This window comes from Archocentrus centrarchus, chromosome 15 (assembly GCF_007364275.1).
Source record: "Archocentrus centrarchus isolate MPI-CPG fArcCen1 chromosome 15, fArcCen1, whole genome shotgun sequence".
NCBI classification, from domain to species: domain Eukaryota; kingdom Metazoa; phylum Chordata; class Actinopteri; order Cichliformes; family Cichlidae; genus Archocentrus; species Archocentrus centrarchus.
In genome coordinates, this window is record NC_044360.1 from 28,689,000 (window position 1) to 28,707,922 (window position 18,923).

An 18,923-nucleotide genomic window follows, 5' to 3' on the forward strand; every position below is an offset into this window, starting at 1 on the left:
TTTCAATAATAGGCAGGTACTTCCGGTACTTTGTTTTGGGCCATGTGGGAAGGGCTTTTCCTGCATAGGCGCTTCCCCAAAGAAGCTTTAGCCACAGTCAAAATAAAATCAACAGCAACGTCATAAAATTATACATTTTTGTTAAGTAAGGCAGCACAGACTCATTGTTTTTTAATTTTCTTCATGGTCACCCCCCCCCAAGGGGTCCTTTTGAGACAGGAAACATCCTGAATGGCTCAATTCACACTGTCTCTGTATTAGTAAATATATAAAAAATATCAGTTTATTAGTTGTTAATGTCCCATACCAGCTTGTGTTCAAAACCAGTGACCCCACATGGTGTCCTGACTCCATAGTGGATTTGTCTCTTTCTTTCTTGCCACTGAAAGTGTAGAAACACAAGAACACACTCTCACCCAAGTGGCTCACCCACTGCACGAAACTGTGTTCACACTCAAGCTATGAAACTGAGAGCTGGGTTGTCTATCACCAGAGCGTTTGCTTTAAGATTACATAATATCACTATAAGTTGTCACAATTCATTAACTTCATAACTTCGCTGGCTCCTAGGAATGCGTGGCTCTGTTTTACTCCATGCCATAACAGTGTTGTTGAGGTCCTGTGCGCAGTGCAGCAGAGGAGGCGGTGGGTTTTGGTCCACGTCAGGAGCTGAGGCTAAATAACTGAAAGCAATCTGAGGAAGAATAAAATGATCATCTATACATATGTTTTTTTTTTGTTTTTTTTTTTTAGCTGAACTTCAATTCAATTCAATTTTATTTATATAGCACAAAATCACAACAAACAGTCACCTCAAGGCGCTTTATATTGTATGGTAAAGACCCTACAATAACTACAGAGAAAATCCAACAATCAACACAACCCCCTATGAGCAGCATTTGGCAACAGTGGGAAGGAAAAACTCCCTTTTAACAGGAAGAAACCTCCAGCAGAACCAGGTTCAGGGAGGGGCGGTCATCTGCTGTGACCGGCTGGGGCTGAGGGGAGAGAGACAGGACAAAAGACATGCTGTGGAAGAGAGACAGAGATTAATAATAACAAATGATTAAATGCAGAGTGGAGTATAAACAAAGTAAAAAGAGGTGACTAGGAAGAAACACTCAGTGCATCATGGGACACCCCTCCGCCTATGCCTATAGCAGCATAACTAAGGGATGGTTCAGGGTCACCTGATCCAGCCCTAACCATAAGCCTTATCATAAAGGAAAGTTTTAAGCCTAATCTTAAAAATAGAGAGGGTGTCTGTCTCCCGAATCCAAGCTGGGAGCTGGTTCCACAGAAGAGGCGCCTGAAAGCTGAAGGCTCTGCCTCCCATTCTACTCTTAAGTATCCTAGGAACCACAAGTAAGCCAGCAGTCTGAGAGTGAAGTGCTCTATTGGGGTGATATGGTACTTTGAGGTCTTTGAGATAAGATGGGGCCTGATTATTCAAGACCTTGTATTTAAGGAGAAGGATTTTAAATTCTATTCTGGATTTAACAGGGAGCCAATGAAGAGAAGCCAAAATGGGAGAAATCTGCTCTCTCTTTCTAGTCCCTGTCAGTACTCTAGCTGCAGCATTTTGGATCAGCTGAAGGCTTTTCAGGGAGCTTTTAGGGCAGCCTGATAATAATGAATTGCAACAATCCATCCTAGAAGTAAATGCATGAATGAGCTTTTCAGCTTCATTCTGAGAAAGGATGTTTCTAATTTTAACACTAGAACTCCCATAGGTGGTCATTTTGACCACCATACATTATTTTCCTACGATTTAGAATAAATCAATATCATGTGTACAAATATAATTTATAGTCAATAAAAGCATCAAAGAATAAATGGATGTGTAATGTTACCAATCAACTAAAGGTGGTTGTGGCAAGGAACATCAGTAACCGGAACATACGTGTGTGTAGATTCTCAGTCATTCAGGTCATGGTTTTCTCAACAGCTCAAAAAAGGTTGAGTGGACTTCTTTAATTTTTTTTGAAGTTGGTTCTCCTCTTATCCAAGAAGCTTCTTCAGGGTTTTCCACCAATAGTTGGAGAACCCCAGGTATTTAAACCTTAATGGAGTTGTCCCTTTTGGAGGTGATCATTGACCCACTATTATTCATGTGCTGTAGCACACAAGCTAAGGTGTAAAAAAAAGTGTGGGTCATTACCACCAGGGTTTTTGGGTGGAACCACTGTGTGACCCCCCCCCCCCCCCCCCCCCCCCCCAAAAAAAAAAAAAAAGGTGTGAGTCGGGGTTAAGGAACCTGGGGAGGGATCTCAAGACTACACTGCAGGGAGTTGACAGCTGATGTTTGTGGAGTGGCTGCTCAGTTTTTCCAATGTAGAAGTCTGAGCACTCTTTGCTGCAGTGCACAGCACATTAGGATGGAGTTGTGTTTGGGAGTTTTGTCCTTGGGATCAGTTTTTGTCTTAGAGTGTGGCTGGGATGTCATGCTTGGAGAAAATTCTCTTGCATTTTGCTGACAAACCTGTTACATTAGAGATAATGTTGCAGGTTTCTTCCTAGTTGGTGTCTGACTTTCTTTCCTGTTCATCTTCACTGATTTGATGATGGCCCAGTTTGGATAACCACATGTCTATTGAGGATGCCACTGTTTATATTTTGGACCAAGAACAAAGATGGTTTGAAAGAGGAGTGAAAGAGTCCATCTATGTCTACTGTGAATGACCATCATTGAACAGAGGTGGTGGCTTATGATACCAGCTGTCAGCTTCCTACAATACAATCTAGAGATCCCTTCCAGATACCTCAAACCCAACTCACACCTTACTTCAAGTTACCTATTGAGGCCACCTGAAGTGATAATGTCTCACAGCTGCCACAGTGGTTTCACAGGAAACCCTTTGTGGTAATGATCCACATGTTTTTTCACACATTGGCTCATGTGACGATGAATACCTATGGGTCATGAACCACCTCCAAAGGGTACACCCCCCACTAGGGTTTAAATAAAGTCCAGTCACCTGTTTTCAAGTTCTTGAGAATACTAAGAACAACACTTTGATAATCAACAGCAGGTGGTAGCTATCAGCTATCAAATAGCATCCAGTTTCACCAAATTATGCGGTATATGCATATAGTCAATATGACAACTATGACCATGGCCATGACCATATTTAGTTGATTGGTAACATTACAAATCCATGTATTCTTTGATCTTTTATTGATTACAAATTATATTTATACATATCATATTTATTTATCATAATTTTATGTAAATAATGTATTGTGGTCAAAATGACCACCTATGGGAGTTCTAGGTAGAAACACTCATAACCCTGTTGTGTCTTGTAATTTTTAAAAAATTACAATGTTAGAATAAAATATACACATATTTAGGAAAAGTCAGGGTCCTACAGTTACATGGGATTAATAACAAAAAAGATACTGCACTGCAAAATTTGAAAATGGTCAAAATGACCACCTTGGGAGTTATAGTGTTAAAAATATTGTTCAAATGCAAAAAAGCAGTCCTACATATTTGTTTAATATGTACTTTGAAGGACATATCCTGAAAAATGATTCCAAGATTTCTCACAGTGTTACTGGAGGCCAAAGTAATGGCATCCAGAGTAAGTATCTGGATTGACAACATGTTTCTAATCGCGGAGTTTTCGCTATATCGTGGGATTTTGTGGTATATAGGTATTTATATAATATTGATGATTTTATTTTTGCCTAAAAAATTTTTAACAATATAAAAAACATAAAAATATGTTAACTCAAACATATTAAAAGAATATTCAATTGAAATAAAATACGTACAGGTATTTCATCAGCAGATGAATACCGTACTGTACACAATGGAAACGTGGTACTTTACGCCACCACCGCTTGCACAAGTTTGCCAGCGTGTTTATAAGAGTGTAAAATAAATATGACGCCCCTACTTAGCAGATTTTCACCTATCGCGGGGGTCTCTGGAACGTAACCCCCGCCTGCGATAGGTGAGGAGTGTTTTACCAGTGGGTATACTGAAAAGCTTTTGAATGTGTGCTGCTGTTTTTTTTTTACTTTCGATATTTCTTCTATTTGTAACACATTTCTTAGAGAGACTTTTCCCTTTGCAGGCTGCTGTTATGAATCAGAATGTGTAAAAGACTCGTCTGGGTAGACAAAGGTGACACTGACCTGCTACATCATCTTATGGTACAGATACGCACTGCAAAAAACAAATATCTGGGCCTAAGTTTGATTTTAGTTGATATCTCTTCAACAAAATATAGATTGTTTGGACATAGTGGCTGTTTCTTCACATCCTGTTAGCTTAAGTTAATTTTGGAAGTCTTTAAACAATTTAAACATTATTTAACAAAATGATTTTTTTTTTTAAAAACACTTATTAAAATTTAAACTAATATAATATTCATTTTATATTTCTATCAATTATAAATCTATAAATAAATATAATTTTCTATAATTTTTCTCAAGTTTCATAATGAACTCTTTGCATTTAAATCCGGGGTGGCTATGTCTCAGGAGGTAGAGCAGGTCATCTACCAATTGAAAGGTTAGTGGTTCGATCCCAAAAGTATCCTTGAGCAAGCTACTGACCCTGAGCTGTTCCTGACGTGTTCATCAGAGTGTGAATGTTCAATAGAAAGCACTCAGACATAGAAAAAAACTGCTTGTGTGAATCTGTGTGTGAATGGGTGAATGAGACAGGCCATATACTTTAAGTGTTCGGGTAGAATAGAACAGTGCTATAAAAGAACCTGTCCAGTGGTCCCATCTGACATTTGGCAGCACAGTGTGGTGTTTGCATGTTCTCCCTGTGTTTGTGTGGGTTTTCTCTGGGTACTCTGGTTTCCTCCCACAGTCCAAAGACATATTGTAAGTAAGTGGGGTTAGGTTAATTGCCCACATGTGTGAATGGTTCTCTCTCTGTGGTTACTCTGCAACAGACAAGTGGCCTGTCGCTATATATATATATATATATATATATATAGTGAGAGAGAGACTATATATATAGCCTTATATTGCTGCATTACCGTTGGAGGAAATCAACAACACCTAATCTCTGAAGTATCTTAGAGGGATTTAAAGCATTTTAAAAGGCTTAACCATCCTTTGGTGTCATCGCTGCCTTGGTGGAAAACTTTTTAGGCCACCTGCTGCCATGGTGATACATTTCTAAATCTAGCCCAGGCTTGAATTTTCAATAAACTTAACCGTCTCCATTGTAAACAAGTACCCTCTGAAGAGCCCCCAAATTTGGCTGAGCTGTGTGTGTGAGGATTCCTGGTATGTGCTGTGTATACAGGGCCTGGTTTTGTGTGTGTGTGTGTGTGTGTGTGTGTGTGTGTGTGTGTGTGTGTGTGTGTGTGTGTGTGTGTGTGTGTGTAGAAGATATAAGGGAGGTCATCGTCTTTGCTGCTACGTCCACATCTATGCAACTGAGCTGATCTCTTTTCTCTTGCAGGCGACTGGGAATGCTACCCACATGACCCCACCGTGTGGCATGTAAGTCAGTGGTTTTCTTTCTTTATAAAAAGGAGCACAGAGGGCTTCAGGCTTTATTGTTGTATTTTTATAGAAGTCACAAGTGTGTTAACATTTGTGTGCATGTACGCTATGTACTGTAGTGCCAAATAGTCATCTGTGTGTTGATCTCTTTTCAGTCTGTGCCTCCTGTTTTCTCTTTGCATCTTCAGCTTTATATTTGTTCTTATGTTTGACACTGCATGCTTGCCACCAAGTTTTTTTTTTCTTTTGAAGAATCCATTAATGTAAAACACGTGAAATAGACAATATTAAGGAATGAGCAACTTGCTCTTTAGTGTTTACAGCAGCAGTAAACTTAAAGACTATTAACTCATTACGTTACTGCTGTGCTCCTCTTGGGGAACACAGATACTAAACTCATGTTGTCAAAGACAGCGGTGTGACTAGGGACTTAAAAAGCTTTCCTTCCTAAGAAGGAAAACAAACCTGTAGCATCATGTCATTTTACAAGCTACTTCACTTCTGTGAAGCCTGACCTGCCACAACACAATAATAACACTACTTATAATTTCATTTTAGATTTCTGACTCTGTGTGACAGCTCAGCTGTCTGAGGTCCATGATGGATGCGGTCGGTATGACAACTAACTGAGAGTTATAAATAATTAATGGTTTTAAATAGCCTAAAATGGGTTTACAGCCATTATTATGTTACCTGAAATTATTAAAACATGAAGTGTGGCATGATTATTTTTGTGCCTGTGGGAGAGTTACACTCATTATCATCACAGCTGCAATCCTGTCACATCCAGCCTTCTAGAGCAGGACAGAAGTAAGTGCAGTCTGTCTACTGTGGATCCTTTAAGGCCAGAAGATAAAAATCCAAACAAATTGTTTATAGCTTACATCTTTCACAGCTATATTTTATACCCTTGTTGCTATCTATAGTATAGGCAGAACTTCAGCTGTTTGCACAAAAATAAACAAATCTTGGTATTAAATATTCTGGACATGATTGCAAACTCAACTCTGTATGCATCAAGAGATTTATATGCCATCAGTCTTTTGTTGGTATACAAGCTGGGTTTTTCCACATGATATATGATAATTTATCTGTGCTCACAAAACAGCTGTTTACAAATATTAAGAAAGTCTGCTATGTTACCCTCACCCACAGCAGATGACTGCCCCTCCCTGAGCCTGGTTCTGCTGCAGGTTTCTTCCTGTTAAAAGGGAGTTTTTCCTTCCCACCGCCGCCAAGTGCTCATAGGGGGTTGTTCAGTTCAATTTTATTTATATAACGGCAAATCACAACAAACAGTCGCCTCAAGGCGCTTTGTATTGCGGGTAAAGACCCTACAATAATAATTGTTTGCTTGTTAGGTTTTCTCTGTAATTATTGCCTAGTTTCTACCTTACAATATAAAGTGCCTTGAGGCAACTATTGTGATTTGCTGCTATATAAATAAAATTGAATTGAATTTAATGACAGTCAAAATACCCTCAGTGCTGTGGTATTTTTCCCCACATGGTATCAAAAATGCTATGGATTGTTGATAGTTTTCAAAATGTTGTATCAAAGTGAGAAATACCAGTGACAATAGTGTGTGTATTTGTGAATATGTCTCTTAGTGTAACTGCGTCTATTTTTATTGCTATTTTCCGTCTCCTGCTGCAGCATCCTGTAACCTGGCAGCCATCCAAGGAAGGAGACCATCTGATTGGACGAATCACCCTCAGCAAGAGAAGTGCCACCATGCCTAAAGAAGCCGGGGCTTTGCTGGGGTTAAAGGTCAGAGGTCATATAGACATGCAAACATTTTCTCGAGTGATTTTTGTCTATTAAACTGTGTCAGTCAGTGTCATCCATTATTTCACGTTTCTTGCTAACTCCCCTCCCTCTCTTGTTGTCTGCTTGTCTTCAGGTGGTGGGAGGCAGAGTAACGGAGTCAGGGAGATTAGGTGCCTTCATCACCAAAGTTAAGAAGGGAAGCCTGGCTGATGTGGTGGGACATCTCAGAGCAGGTATCCACTAAACTGCCACAGGAGGCTCTCACAAATGCTGGGAAGCAATAATCTATTTTAATTGGTTTTTCTTATAGAAATTCTTATTGTATGGTTTGCAGTGGATGATATAAGAAAAACCCCTGTTTTTGAAACTTACTGATACCCTGTCACTTAGCTTGCCTAACCAGGCGAAAGTAAAATGTGGTTTTAGTTACTAGAACAACTTCTCCTGCGCTGTACGTTGTTACAACCATGCCTTTTTTTGGCTGCTGGGCTGGCAGGTTGTCTTTGTCTCTGTGTTTTGAGTTGCAGGTGCCCAGTGGGATGTGGTCAGGCCATCAGCGCTGGGCCCCGTGTTTCCCAGTATATAAAAGCACACTCCAATTGCTCCCTTGGGGGGAAGAATAACTCTGCTCCTGAGCTCCATATGCTGCAGCCCTCTTTGCTTTTCTAGCGTAGTGGTTTACACATTTGCCTAACAAGCGAAAGATCCCCGGTCCTATTCACACACAGATCCCTTTGGGGTTGCATCAGGAAGGGCATACAGTGTAAGAAATCAAACATGCAGCGCTACCTGCTGTGGGAGCAGCCAAAAGTAGCTATTCTACCCAAACATGCCACTCACAATGCTAACACACATGCAAATATGCCTTTGTTAACTTTATTTTGTTTTGTTAATTTCACATAAATTAACAAATTAACATTACTTGTCATGGATTTTGTGCCAGTCGTGACAAACTGGGGGCTCATTTTGGGGTAATTTCCCAGTTTGATGGCATTTTCTGGTTTGTCCTTCCTCCCGACTAATCAAGGATGAGGAAAATTTCTTTTGTTTGGAACAAGCATGGTTTGTGTGACCAATGAAAGTAAATGTTGACATGTTGTTGTGCAACAGTTTGGACCTGGAGTTTTTTCCCTGTTAGGCGTAGCAGCACTGCTCCCTTGGGCTTTGCGGGGTTGTGTTTCCTGTACTATTTGGTTGAACACAGTTTGAGCTTTTGTCTCAGGAGCATATCTGTAGTTGTGGGTGCTAGTCATTTCCTCAATGTATTGCTCACTAGTACAAAAGTACCCACTGTAAGAATATTCCATGTATTTTAAGGCTGAAATGAATGCACTGCCTGGCAAGGTGGATGACACAGTTTTGTGTGCTTCTAGTGGGTTTTCACAGATAACTCAGAATACTGTCCTTTGTATAACAAAAGGAGCTACTATTGCTATGACTGGAGCGTGAAAAGCTAAAGCAACAGGCAGAGGTAAATATGGAGCTGGCTTTGGAGAAAGTATTTGACACAGAGCAGGCCAGAATCAATCTTGAACACGAAAAATGAAGTTTGGTTAAAGACGGTAAGTTGAGTTAGGAGGATAGCCACTTTAAAGAAGAAAGAAAGAGCTTTATTTGTCACATACATGCAGTGAAATTCAGCCTCTACATTTAACCCATCACACATGGAGTATGTAGCACACACAGCGCAATGTGGAGCAGGGGGCAGCCAGAGGGTGCCCAGGGAGCAACCTGGGGGGGGGTAAGGGCCTTACTTGGGGACCCACAGTGATGCCAGCCCAAGGACTCAAACCAGGGTCCTCTCAGTGACAAACCCTCTTCTTCTCCCCTAGGCCACCACTCCCCTTTACATGTTAATCTGGTACACAATCTGACACTGATCACACAGTTCTGTTGCAGTGTGTGCTATCAGGGAAGGCATAGGAGGCATATGCAGCTATGTCTGTGACCGAGAGTGTGAATTATGAGTTAGTGAAAGCAGCTGTTTTGAAGGTCTACAGGACGATTCCTGAGGCCTGTTGTCAGCAGTTTAGGAATAGTAGGAAAGGGGATATGCAGCCCTACCTGGAGTTTTTGTGTGATTTGTGAATAACATCAACCTTTGAGGTGCAGCTTTAGAGGGAAAAGCTGTTGAAGAGTTGTGTGATCTTATTGGTTTGGAAATGTTTAAAAATGCCATTTCCCAGCTGTATTGCAACTTGTATAACAACAGCAGGTGAACAGAGTTGGTGAGGCAGCTGCATTAGCAGACAACTATGCTTTTTTTTTTTTCATAAATCTTTATCTCCAGATTCAGGGAAATTTGAAGGCAAGGTGCCTTCAAATTTGGATTGGCTAGATTCTGGCAAGGTTTCTCACTTCTGTCGGGGGAACAAAAGGGCACGTGGAAGTAGGATGTTACGCTCTGAAGAAAAAAAAAACAAATACGTAAATGTGAAGTCTGCTGCACTAGCTGTTTCACTTGAGAGCATGGTTTCCAACTTATCTCCTGTGAAGAACTCACCTGTGATGCTGCTTATTTGCCATTTATATCAGATGGTTTTGTTTCTTTGACAGAACAGGGTGAGATAGTGTCTGTTGGAACCTTAAAGGTATCTGGTGCTTTAGGGTTATTTATTCTGGAAACAGTTCCTTTTTCAGAACAATCTGATACAGGAGATTCAACTCTTGCACAGGGTATGTCTGCTCCTGTGCACAGGCTGTATTTTTTTTCTGATTTGGTTCAAGGGGAGTACGTATTATGGTTTTCCCTGCAAAGCCAGTAAAAGAAGTCCATGTTATCCTTGGTAACGTGCTAGCTTGAGTGCACATTTTGGCTGGATGTTCTACCGCTGTCAGTTATAAGTCCAGTTCCTGTGGTTAACAGTTCAATTCAATTTTATTTATAGAGCGCCAAATCACAGCAAACAGTCATCTCAAGATGCTCAACAATGTACCAGGTGACTGTGAATGGGCCTTCCCAGAGGTGTTTGCAGCCTGTGCTGTGATGCTTGCTAGGACATGTGTTGATCTGGGACCCGATGAAGTAAGCATGAAGACTCAGCAGTGAGTTTGACTTCCTCTTCTCTGATTCACATACAGAGCTGGTTGAGGAACAGCAGTCAGATCCCTCCCTTGAGAAATTGTTGGAGGCTGCTGTCCTTGTGGCAAAGATTAAGGACAGGGCACATTGCTATATCCTTCACAGCAGTCTATTCATAAGGAATTGGGTGCCTTGTAATGAGATTGATTTAATTTTTCAAATTGTGATTCTAGCCAAATTTCACAAGTTGATGCTTCGGCTGTCTCAAGACCAGTGAGGGCATATGGGAGTTAAAAACACATATGACCAGATGTAGTGATACTTTTGTTGGCCTTGGTTAAGAAAAAACATATTAGAACTTGCCACTCATGTCAAGTAACTGGGATGCCAAATCCAGTCATTAATCCTGCCTGCATTTGTCACAGCTGGCTCAAAAACCATGACAAATAATGCAAGGGGATACCATTAGTCAAGTGAAAGAACAACAATGTTTGAATTAGCAAAACTAAATAAAATTACCAAAGAAAAATCCATGAGATGTCAGTCAAAGAGTCAGTAGTGTTGACATGTTTGCTTGTGTGCCAGCATGGTGAGTGAAATGTTGTTTGAATAGAAAGAAAAGAACAAAAGGCTGCAGCATATGAAGCTCAGGAGAAGAGTTATTTCCCCCGCCCCGAAGCAACTCTTATACGGGGAAACACTGGACCCAGGTTTTCCCAGTCACTGATGACCCAACCACACCCACTGGATACCCACCACAAGCAATCACATGAAGACTAGGCCTGTGTTAGTTAGGTTTTGGTGAGGCAGTTAGAGGGGATGCTCCTGTCTGTGACAGAGAGCATGAATTATGAGTTAGTGAAAGCAACTCTTTTGAAGGTCTACAGGATGGTTCTTGAGGCCTTTTTCCAGCAGTTTAGGAATGGTAGGAAAGGGGATAAGCAGCCCTTCCTGGAGTTTTCATGTGATTTGTTGAATAATATCAACCTTTGGAGTGCGGCTTCAGAGACAAAAACTGTTGAAGGGTCGTGTGATCTTATTGCTCTGGAACAATACTTGGAACACTTCTGTCAGAAAAATAGGGCATGTTAAGGCAGACTGTTATGCTCTGAAGAAAAAAGTAAATGTGAAGTCTGCTGGACTAGCTGTTTCAGTTGAGAGTATGGTTACCAACTTACCTTCTGTTCCTGAAACATGTGAAGAACCCTCTTGTGATCCTGCTTATTTGCCGTTTACATCGGATGGTTTTGTTTCTTTGACAGAATGCTCAATATCTACAATGGGAGAACCTCTTGAGCATATACACCTTGACTATGGGCCCTTTCCCTCCTTCCAAGTTGGAGGCAAAGTGTCTTTTGACTGTCATATGTCAGACCGCCCAGTTACAGTCAGTGACAACTAGGTCTGTGGTAAAGTGTGCTCACAATTTATTTCCATCTTTGGAATCCCTAAGTTGATCCAAAATGATCAGGGTTCTAATTTTTCCTCCCATGTTTGCCCAGGTGCTAAAACAACTTCAGGTGAAGCACTCCCAGTCGTCAGCCTATCACGCACAAAGTCAGGGGTTGCTGGAGCGTTTCCATCAGATGCTAAAGTCGCTGCTCTTAGGCAAGTATTGGGAGGAGGGTTTGATATGGTTAATGTTGACCGCCAGATAGGTGACACAAGAAAGAACTGGCTTTAGCCCTAAAGACTTGGTGTTTGCGCATTCTGTACGTGGTCCCCTGGCAGTGTTGAGGGACAATGTTAAGGATGACAATCCTCCAAAAAACTTAATTGACTATGTGAATGGGTTCCGGCATAGTTTATACATTACAAGGCAGTTGGTGAAACAGAAGTTGGCCACATCTCAAGGAAAGATGAAGTGCATTTATGATAATCAAGCTGAGTGGCACCAGTTTAATCCTGATGATCAATTGCTGGCTCTTTTGCCAATCGTTGAAGTCCCCTTTAAGGCCATATTCACAGGCCATCACATAGTGATGAAGCAGATCTCACAGAAGAATTATTTAATTTCTACACCACACAGGCTTAAGAAAGCACAGCTTTGTCGTGTTAACCTGTTGAAACTATAATACTTTTGTGTGGTTGAGCTGTATGGCAACAGTGTTCCTTGTTCAGAGTGTGTTTAACCTGTCACGCTTGATTTGGTGGATTCCCCTCCCCAGTCACTGGCAGTAAGAGAAAGGGAAGAGGTTGGCAGTGCTGTGTGGTTGGTTAAAAAACTGTGAAACTCAGAAACTTAGATAATTTAGGCCACCTGTAAGAGTCAGTGTGTTGAGCTGGCTAAGTTAATAAACAGTTTTCCAAGTTTATTTGCTGATGCACTTTCACAAACTCTTATTCAACATGACATAGAGGTGATGAGGCAAAACCAATCAAGCACCACTTTTACTGGGTGTTAGCTAACAATGGTAAACGCTTGGATGGTGAAGTCAAGTTTATGCTTGAAAACAAAAATCATCTTCTAGCTGGGCCTTCTTGTCCTAAAGTCTGATAACACTCCCAGATTTTGCTTTGACTTTTGGCAAGGTCAACAGTATCACCAAGTCAGTTGCATTTCAACTTCCATGAATGGATGACTCCATTGCCCAAGTTGGTATCACAAAGCTTGTAAGCAAATTTGATCTGCTCAAGCTCAAATATGGCAAGTGCCATTGACCAAAAGAGTTCAAGAGATGCTGCCTTTGTGACACCACCTGGGCTTTATTCATATAAAAAGATGCCTTTTGGCTTGCGAAATACACCAGGAACATTCTAATGCCTTATGAATATGGTGGTTGGTCATCTGGAAGACTATGCTGTCTAGCTGGTTGTAGTTGCATTATTCGAATGTCTTGTCTGTGGCCCGGTTGACCATTAACTTGGCAAAATGTGCATTTGCTCGTGCAATAGTAACGTACATAGGGGATGTTGTGGGCCAGGGTCAGGTTTGGCTGCTACAAGAGAACGTGCTGGCCAGAGAACAGTTCCTGGTGCAAAGAACAAAAAAAGAGCCGACGTGATTCTTAGACGTGATTGGATATTGTCGCAGTTTCTGCAGGAGGTTTTCCTCTGTTGTCATTCCCCTTAATGCTACATTATGTGTAGTTTCTATCAGCAGGCATTCCAGAGTCTTAAGGCCCTTCTGTATAGTGCTCCAGTGCTGGTTGCACCGTGTGGAGAACTCATTCAAGCCGCAGGTGGATCCTAGTCACGTGGCGGCAGGTGTAGTATTCATGCAGCCTGACAATACAGGAGTGGATAGGCCTGTAAGTTTCTTTTCTTGGAAATTTAACAAACATCAGCTCAACTACCCTATAACTGAAAAGGAGACCTTGGTTTTAATCTGGTCTTTGTCTCATTTCGGTATATATGTGGATTCAGGGGTTCCAGTTACTTGTTTTACTGACCACAACCCACTAACCTTCTTAAATTCTTAGAAATCTCCAAACCAAAGATTTATTAGATGGTCACTAATGTCGCAGCTGTATTTTTTGGGTATATGCTACATCAAGGGGTCCGAAAAACACGGTAGTGGACATGCTCTCATGTGCCCCTTTGGAATGATGTCCTCTTCTTATCTTCTCTTCCTGAAACAGTGTATCAGCAGGATCCTGCTGCTAAGGTTCGGGTAGCGTGTAGGCCCTCCATTTTGTGTTAGAAGTTTATTTACTTTATCTAGGGTGTGTGGTGGCGCAGGTTGATGTGGTTTCCTGTTGGGTCCTTGACCCCGTCACTTTTGGCTGCTGGGCTGGTAGGTTGTCTTTGTCTTTGTGTTTTGTATTGCAGGTGCCCAGTGGGTGTGGCTGGGAACACCTGGGCCCAGTGTTCCCCAGTATAACAGCATGAACCAATTGCTCCCTCAGAGGGAAGAATAACTCTTGAGCTGCTGAGCTCTATATGCTGTAGACTTTTGAGCTTTTCTATCTACCCAAACAACATTCCACTTACCACGCTAGCTCCCATGCAAACATGACTTGCTGACTGATGTATTTCATTTTTTCTTTCCATTGGCAATTTTATTTAGTTTTGTTAATTTCAAATAAAAGGTTTTTGTTGTTATATTTGACTAACGCTGTTAAAAGCCATTACGTTGCCATGGCTTTTGAGCTAGTCGTGACAACATGAACATCTGATTTCAGGAGACGAGGTTTTGCAGTGGAATGGCAAGTTGTTACCAGGAGCGACCATGAAGGAGGTTTATAACATTATCCTGGAGTCTCAAGCGGACCCCCAAGTGGAGCTGGTGGTATCCAGGCCTATTGGGTAAGCCAGGCTTGAAACACATCCAATACACTGTCAGAGCCATATCTTTTAGGCCAATTAGTCAGTTACTAGTCTATTTGTAGATTTTAACCCCTATGTTTATTCTGACTGAGAATTGGCTGACCTCAGACAAAATAGGAGGCTGGGATGTATATTTGTATTCTGATGGTGTCTGTGCAGCTGCATTCAAAGTATTAAAAACAACCAGCCGTTGCCTACTGCTGCCAAGTTTTGGAATGCAAGACAGCCATTTTATCTTGTATGTCCCCTTTAAAAAAGCACTTGGTTTTATTTGTCAGATGGTAAAAGATAAATTATTATTGACCAAATAAAATTGGCTATAAACTCCATTAAGACAAGAAGAGGCTGCATGTGAAATTTTTGCATGCTTCTGAGGGCAGACGAAATCACTGAGTAGATTTTATTTTAACTCTAACCCTTTTGAGTCATCAGTATCAAAAATCAGTAAACAAGAAAAAAAAAGATTAATTTTTCTAACTTTACATTATGTTCAGCTGACTCGCTAAGTCTTGCATTGCCAACATTAGCAAAGTATTGGAATGAGTTCATTCAAAGAGAGGGAATTTGAAACTTGTCACCTTTCCCTTTCTTGTTATTGCTCAAGAGCTTTCGTTCCGAATAACCTCATACAAACCAGTGTGCAGGCTGGCTTCAGGGCTTTCGAATAAGTTGTGTTGTGTGTGATAAAGCCAATCCGGTGGGTTATTTTTACAGTAAAGTGCCCACTGTTGCAGCTCTCAGATTTTACCTCTTTGCTTTCTGATGGAAAAAAAAAGTTGAATATATGAATTTCTCTCCAAACACTCGCGAAGGGTGTATAGAAAATATCAGTAAGTAGTCTGTTTATTTTTTTAGGACCCCTTAATTCTGCCACGCTTATGGAAATTATTTTGGTTTTGCTGGTACCATTTTGCATCCCTAAATGAACAGATTTTAATACTGTTCAGTGAAAAATCTAATTGATATGATTATAAGCTTTTGGGAAAGCAGCTCCACTGTGTGCTAAATTAAACTGCAAGTTCACTCGGTGGGATGCAAAAATGGCCAGTGGAAAACGTCCATCAATGTAGCAATGCTTTTGCAAGCTTTTAAGCTGTTTGTGCAGCATCTGGAATTCCTATTTTTTTTTTATTTCTGATAAAGGCTTATCCTCAAGTAAAATCATAGACTATATTTTAAAGATGGATGCAGCTTCCAGGTCCCGTAAACTTGCTTTCTTTCAAATGGCCAGCAGGGGCTGACTCCTCTGCCTTTAAAAAGAAGTTTTATTGTATAGAAGTCTGTGGGAAAATGGCCTTAAAGCTCACTTGTTCTCACCCACATGAAGCTCTTTCTTGATAGGTTTATAGTCTTAGTGTCTGGTTTCAAATGTTATTGAACGTAATAGAGAATGATATGCTTTATAGATGGCCTTCCTTGTGATTGATGGGTCAGATCTACCCCACAGTCGTGGCTTGTTTTTAAAAAGCCAAGATGGCGACAATGAACAACAGGGCTTCGCAAACCACTGGCCAATGTCATGGTGGCTACGTCTATCTTTTATATACAGTCTATGAATAAATCCAGCACAGCATCTGGTACCTTAACTCTGAATAACTGAAGTTGGGATTCATAAAGCAAGCTGTATTTATTTTATTGCATATACATGTTTCCTATTTTTGATTTTGGAGTGGGTTTCAAGTCAACCTACGATCAATGAAACACTTATCAGTGTAATACTTAAAGTCAGAATTAAAACTTGTAATAAGACAATTTTCTTTTAACTTAAGACAGAAGTAAGAGAATGAGTTCAGTCTCACAGTTTTACATTAAGTAGCTGAAGTTAGGCTATTTCCAGGCTTTACGTTAGTTTGTCTTAGCTAAGCTTAAATTGTTGTCTAGACTCTAGCGCTGAGCGTAGGAGGGAGACTTCTCAGAAAGAATGCTTTTTAGGGATAAGATTGTTGAATATCTGTTTGTTTGGTAGGCAAAAAAATAAAACACTACCTCTTTATGTGTAAAAATCACCAACACGCCTGGTGTGAATTGTTAGCACACTTAAAATTCAATTCAATTCAGTTTTATTCATATAGCGCCAAATCAACAACAGTCACATCAAGGTGCTTTATACTGTAAGGTAAAGACCCTACAATAGTACAGAGACCCTATAATAATGCAAAATTTGGTATTGAAAAGGAAAATTATACTGATAAGTGTTACACACATTACCATTTTTCTTTTCTTAATATTACATCAAGCTGGTGCAGTGGATTCTGGTGTTTCCCATGGTTTGTGGTGATGGAAAAGAAAAGTTGGTGGTGTGGGCAGATGCTAATGACCTAATTGTGTTCACCCATTATTATTTTAACTCGTGATTGGGCCAACAGAAATGAGGGAGTCTGGGAAACACTGCAGTCACGGGAAGAGCTTTGCTCTACTCACCTACTCACATCTCCTTTTGCTTCTCCATGTTTTGTTTTTTTAACCACTTTAATCTGAACATCCAAATAGCTTTTATTTACAGTGCTGCTTTCTCCCTGTGTGATAACTACTGTATCAATATGCATGCATGCCTGTGTGTCAGTTTTACTTTCAACACTGTTTAATCCAACTTCGATGCCAGTATGAGTGTGGCTGATGTGTTATTGCTGTTTCTCTTTCAGTGATATCCCAAGAATCCCCGACACGTCCCACCCTCCATTAGAATCTAGTAGGTATTTCTTCTTACATGTTGTGACAGCTCTCTATTTGTTTATAGCCTATGTATGTTATAATCTGTCCTAAGATTAATTTATATTAATTTATATGATATTAATTATAGCAGAAAATTAACTTTGTTAATGTACTAATTGTAATGATATTGCCGTATAAACATAAAGGAATATTCCACAATTTAGTTAGATTGAGTTAAGTGCAAAGTTACACTAATAGAGTCCAAGAATACAAATACGATGTTGGAAATGAGCATAATAGGTTCCCTTAAAATGTGTGGAGGATGATGAGTACTACAAGTCCCTGCTTTCTATTCCCCTTCCAAACCTGTGGTTGATGATGTTCTCAAATATTGCCGGTGCTGACTAATTTGGGTTCACTTATAAATTTATTCCCTATGCAGTAGGTTTAGATGACATTCAATCATATAATTGAATAAAAGGCATTCCAGACCCAAGTTACACTGACACTTACATACATTTACATAGAGGATTCTAAGTATGGCAGAAGCTTGGTGATTTGTTATCTATATTTTTTCTGCCTTCATAGCAGGTTCCAGTTCTTTTGAGTCCCAGAAGATGGAGAGACCGTCCTTAAATGTCCTATCTCCCTCCAGTCCCGGGATGCTCCAAGATGCTCCACAGTTAATGCCAGGGCAACTTTCAGTGAGTGTGGGCACTCTGACTGTAGGGGACCTTTACAATTATAAAATATAAGGACATAGCAGCAGATCTGTATGTGTCTGCTTCTCATCCAGGTGAAGCTGTGGTACGACAAAGTGGGTCACCAGCTCATAGTGAACGTGCTGCAGGCTGTGGAGCTTCCTCTCCGGCCTGACGGGCGGCCCAGGAGCCCCTACGTCAAAATGTACTTCCTCCCTGATCGCAGGTATGCCAACCCCGATGCAGGGACTCTGAACAGACTAAGTCACAGCACCCATTCCTTGTTAGGCATTAACTTACTAGTTAAAAATGATGTCCAGGATTTGCAAAAAAGGCACAGAAAAAAATTTGCAAGAGAAAGGTGAGGACATAGTTCTTTTATGCATACAGTATGTATTTCAGTCATTTCAGAGGGAAGGGTATTTAAATGAATCATACAAATGGGATTTTTTTATGTGAATTTTAATCTGGAGCATTGAGATTAGGGGTGGAATATATTCATATAATACAAGACGCATACAGGTTATATGAATATATTCCACCCCTAATCTCAATCCTCCAGATATATAAACTGTTTTTGATATTTGTCAGTTAGAACAGTCCGATGCTTAGACCTCACAGGGTTAAAATAAATCTTCAGTCATCGTGTTGTGTAAAGCGTCTGACGTCTATTAGAGGAAATGCAGATTAAAGCCGTTCCTTTCAGCTGAATAAGGCAAAAACAGGAACGTGACCGAAAGAGTAAAAGTGAGCCAACTGACCTGAACCTTTAAAATCTGAGAATTTGTGTTGTTTAACACAGTGACAAGAGCAAACGAAGGACAAAAGCAGTGAAGAAGACCTGCGAGCCCAAGTGGAACCAGACATTTGTCTACAGTCACGTCCATCGCAGGGATTTCCGCAACCACATGCTGGAGCTGACCGTGTGGGACCAACCCAGGTCTCCAGAGGAAGACAGCATCTTTCTGGGAGAGGTACCACACACACACACACACACACACACACACACACACACACACACACACACA

At 40.6% G+C, this 18,923-nt stretch overlaps 1 protein-coding gene across 1 annotated transcript in view; it reads left to right on the plus strand.

The window, feature by feature from the left end:
- Positions 1-18,923, plus strand: part of rims1a (regulating synaptic membrane exocytosis 1a) — a 244,433-nt gene that overhangs the window by 190,912 nt on the left and 34,598 nt on the right. The window contains exons 7-14 of the mRNA XM_030748119.1: positions 5,438-5,478; positions 7,138-7,251; positions 7,385-7,484; positions 14,398-14,521; positions 17,185-17,231; positions 17,783-17,898; positions 17,991-18,121; positions 18,698-18,869. Of these exons, the coding sequence (XP_030603979.1) occupies positions 5,438-5,478; positions 7,138-7,251; positions 7,385-7,484; positions 14,398-14,521; positions 17,185-17,231; positions 17,783-17,898; positions 17,991-18,121; positions 18,698-18,869 (845 nt within the window). The remainder of the gene's footprint in view (positions 1-5,437; positions 5,479-7,137; positions 7,252-7,384; positions 7,485-14,397; positions 14,522-17,184; positions 17,232-17,782; positions 17,899-17,990; positions 18,122-18,697; positions 18,870-18,923) is intronic.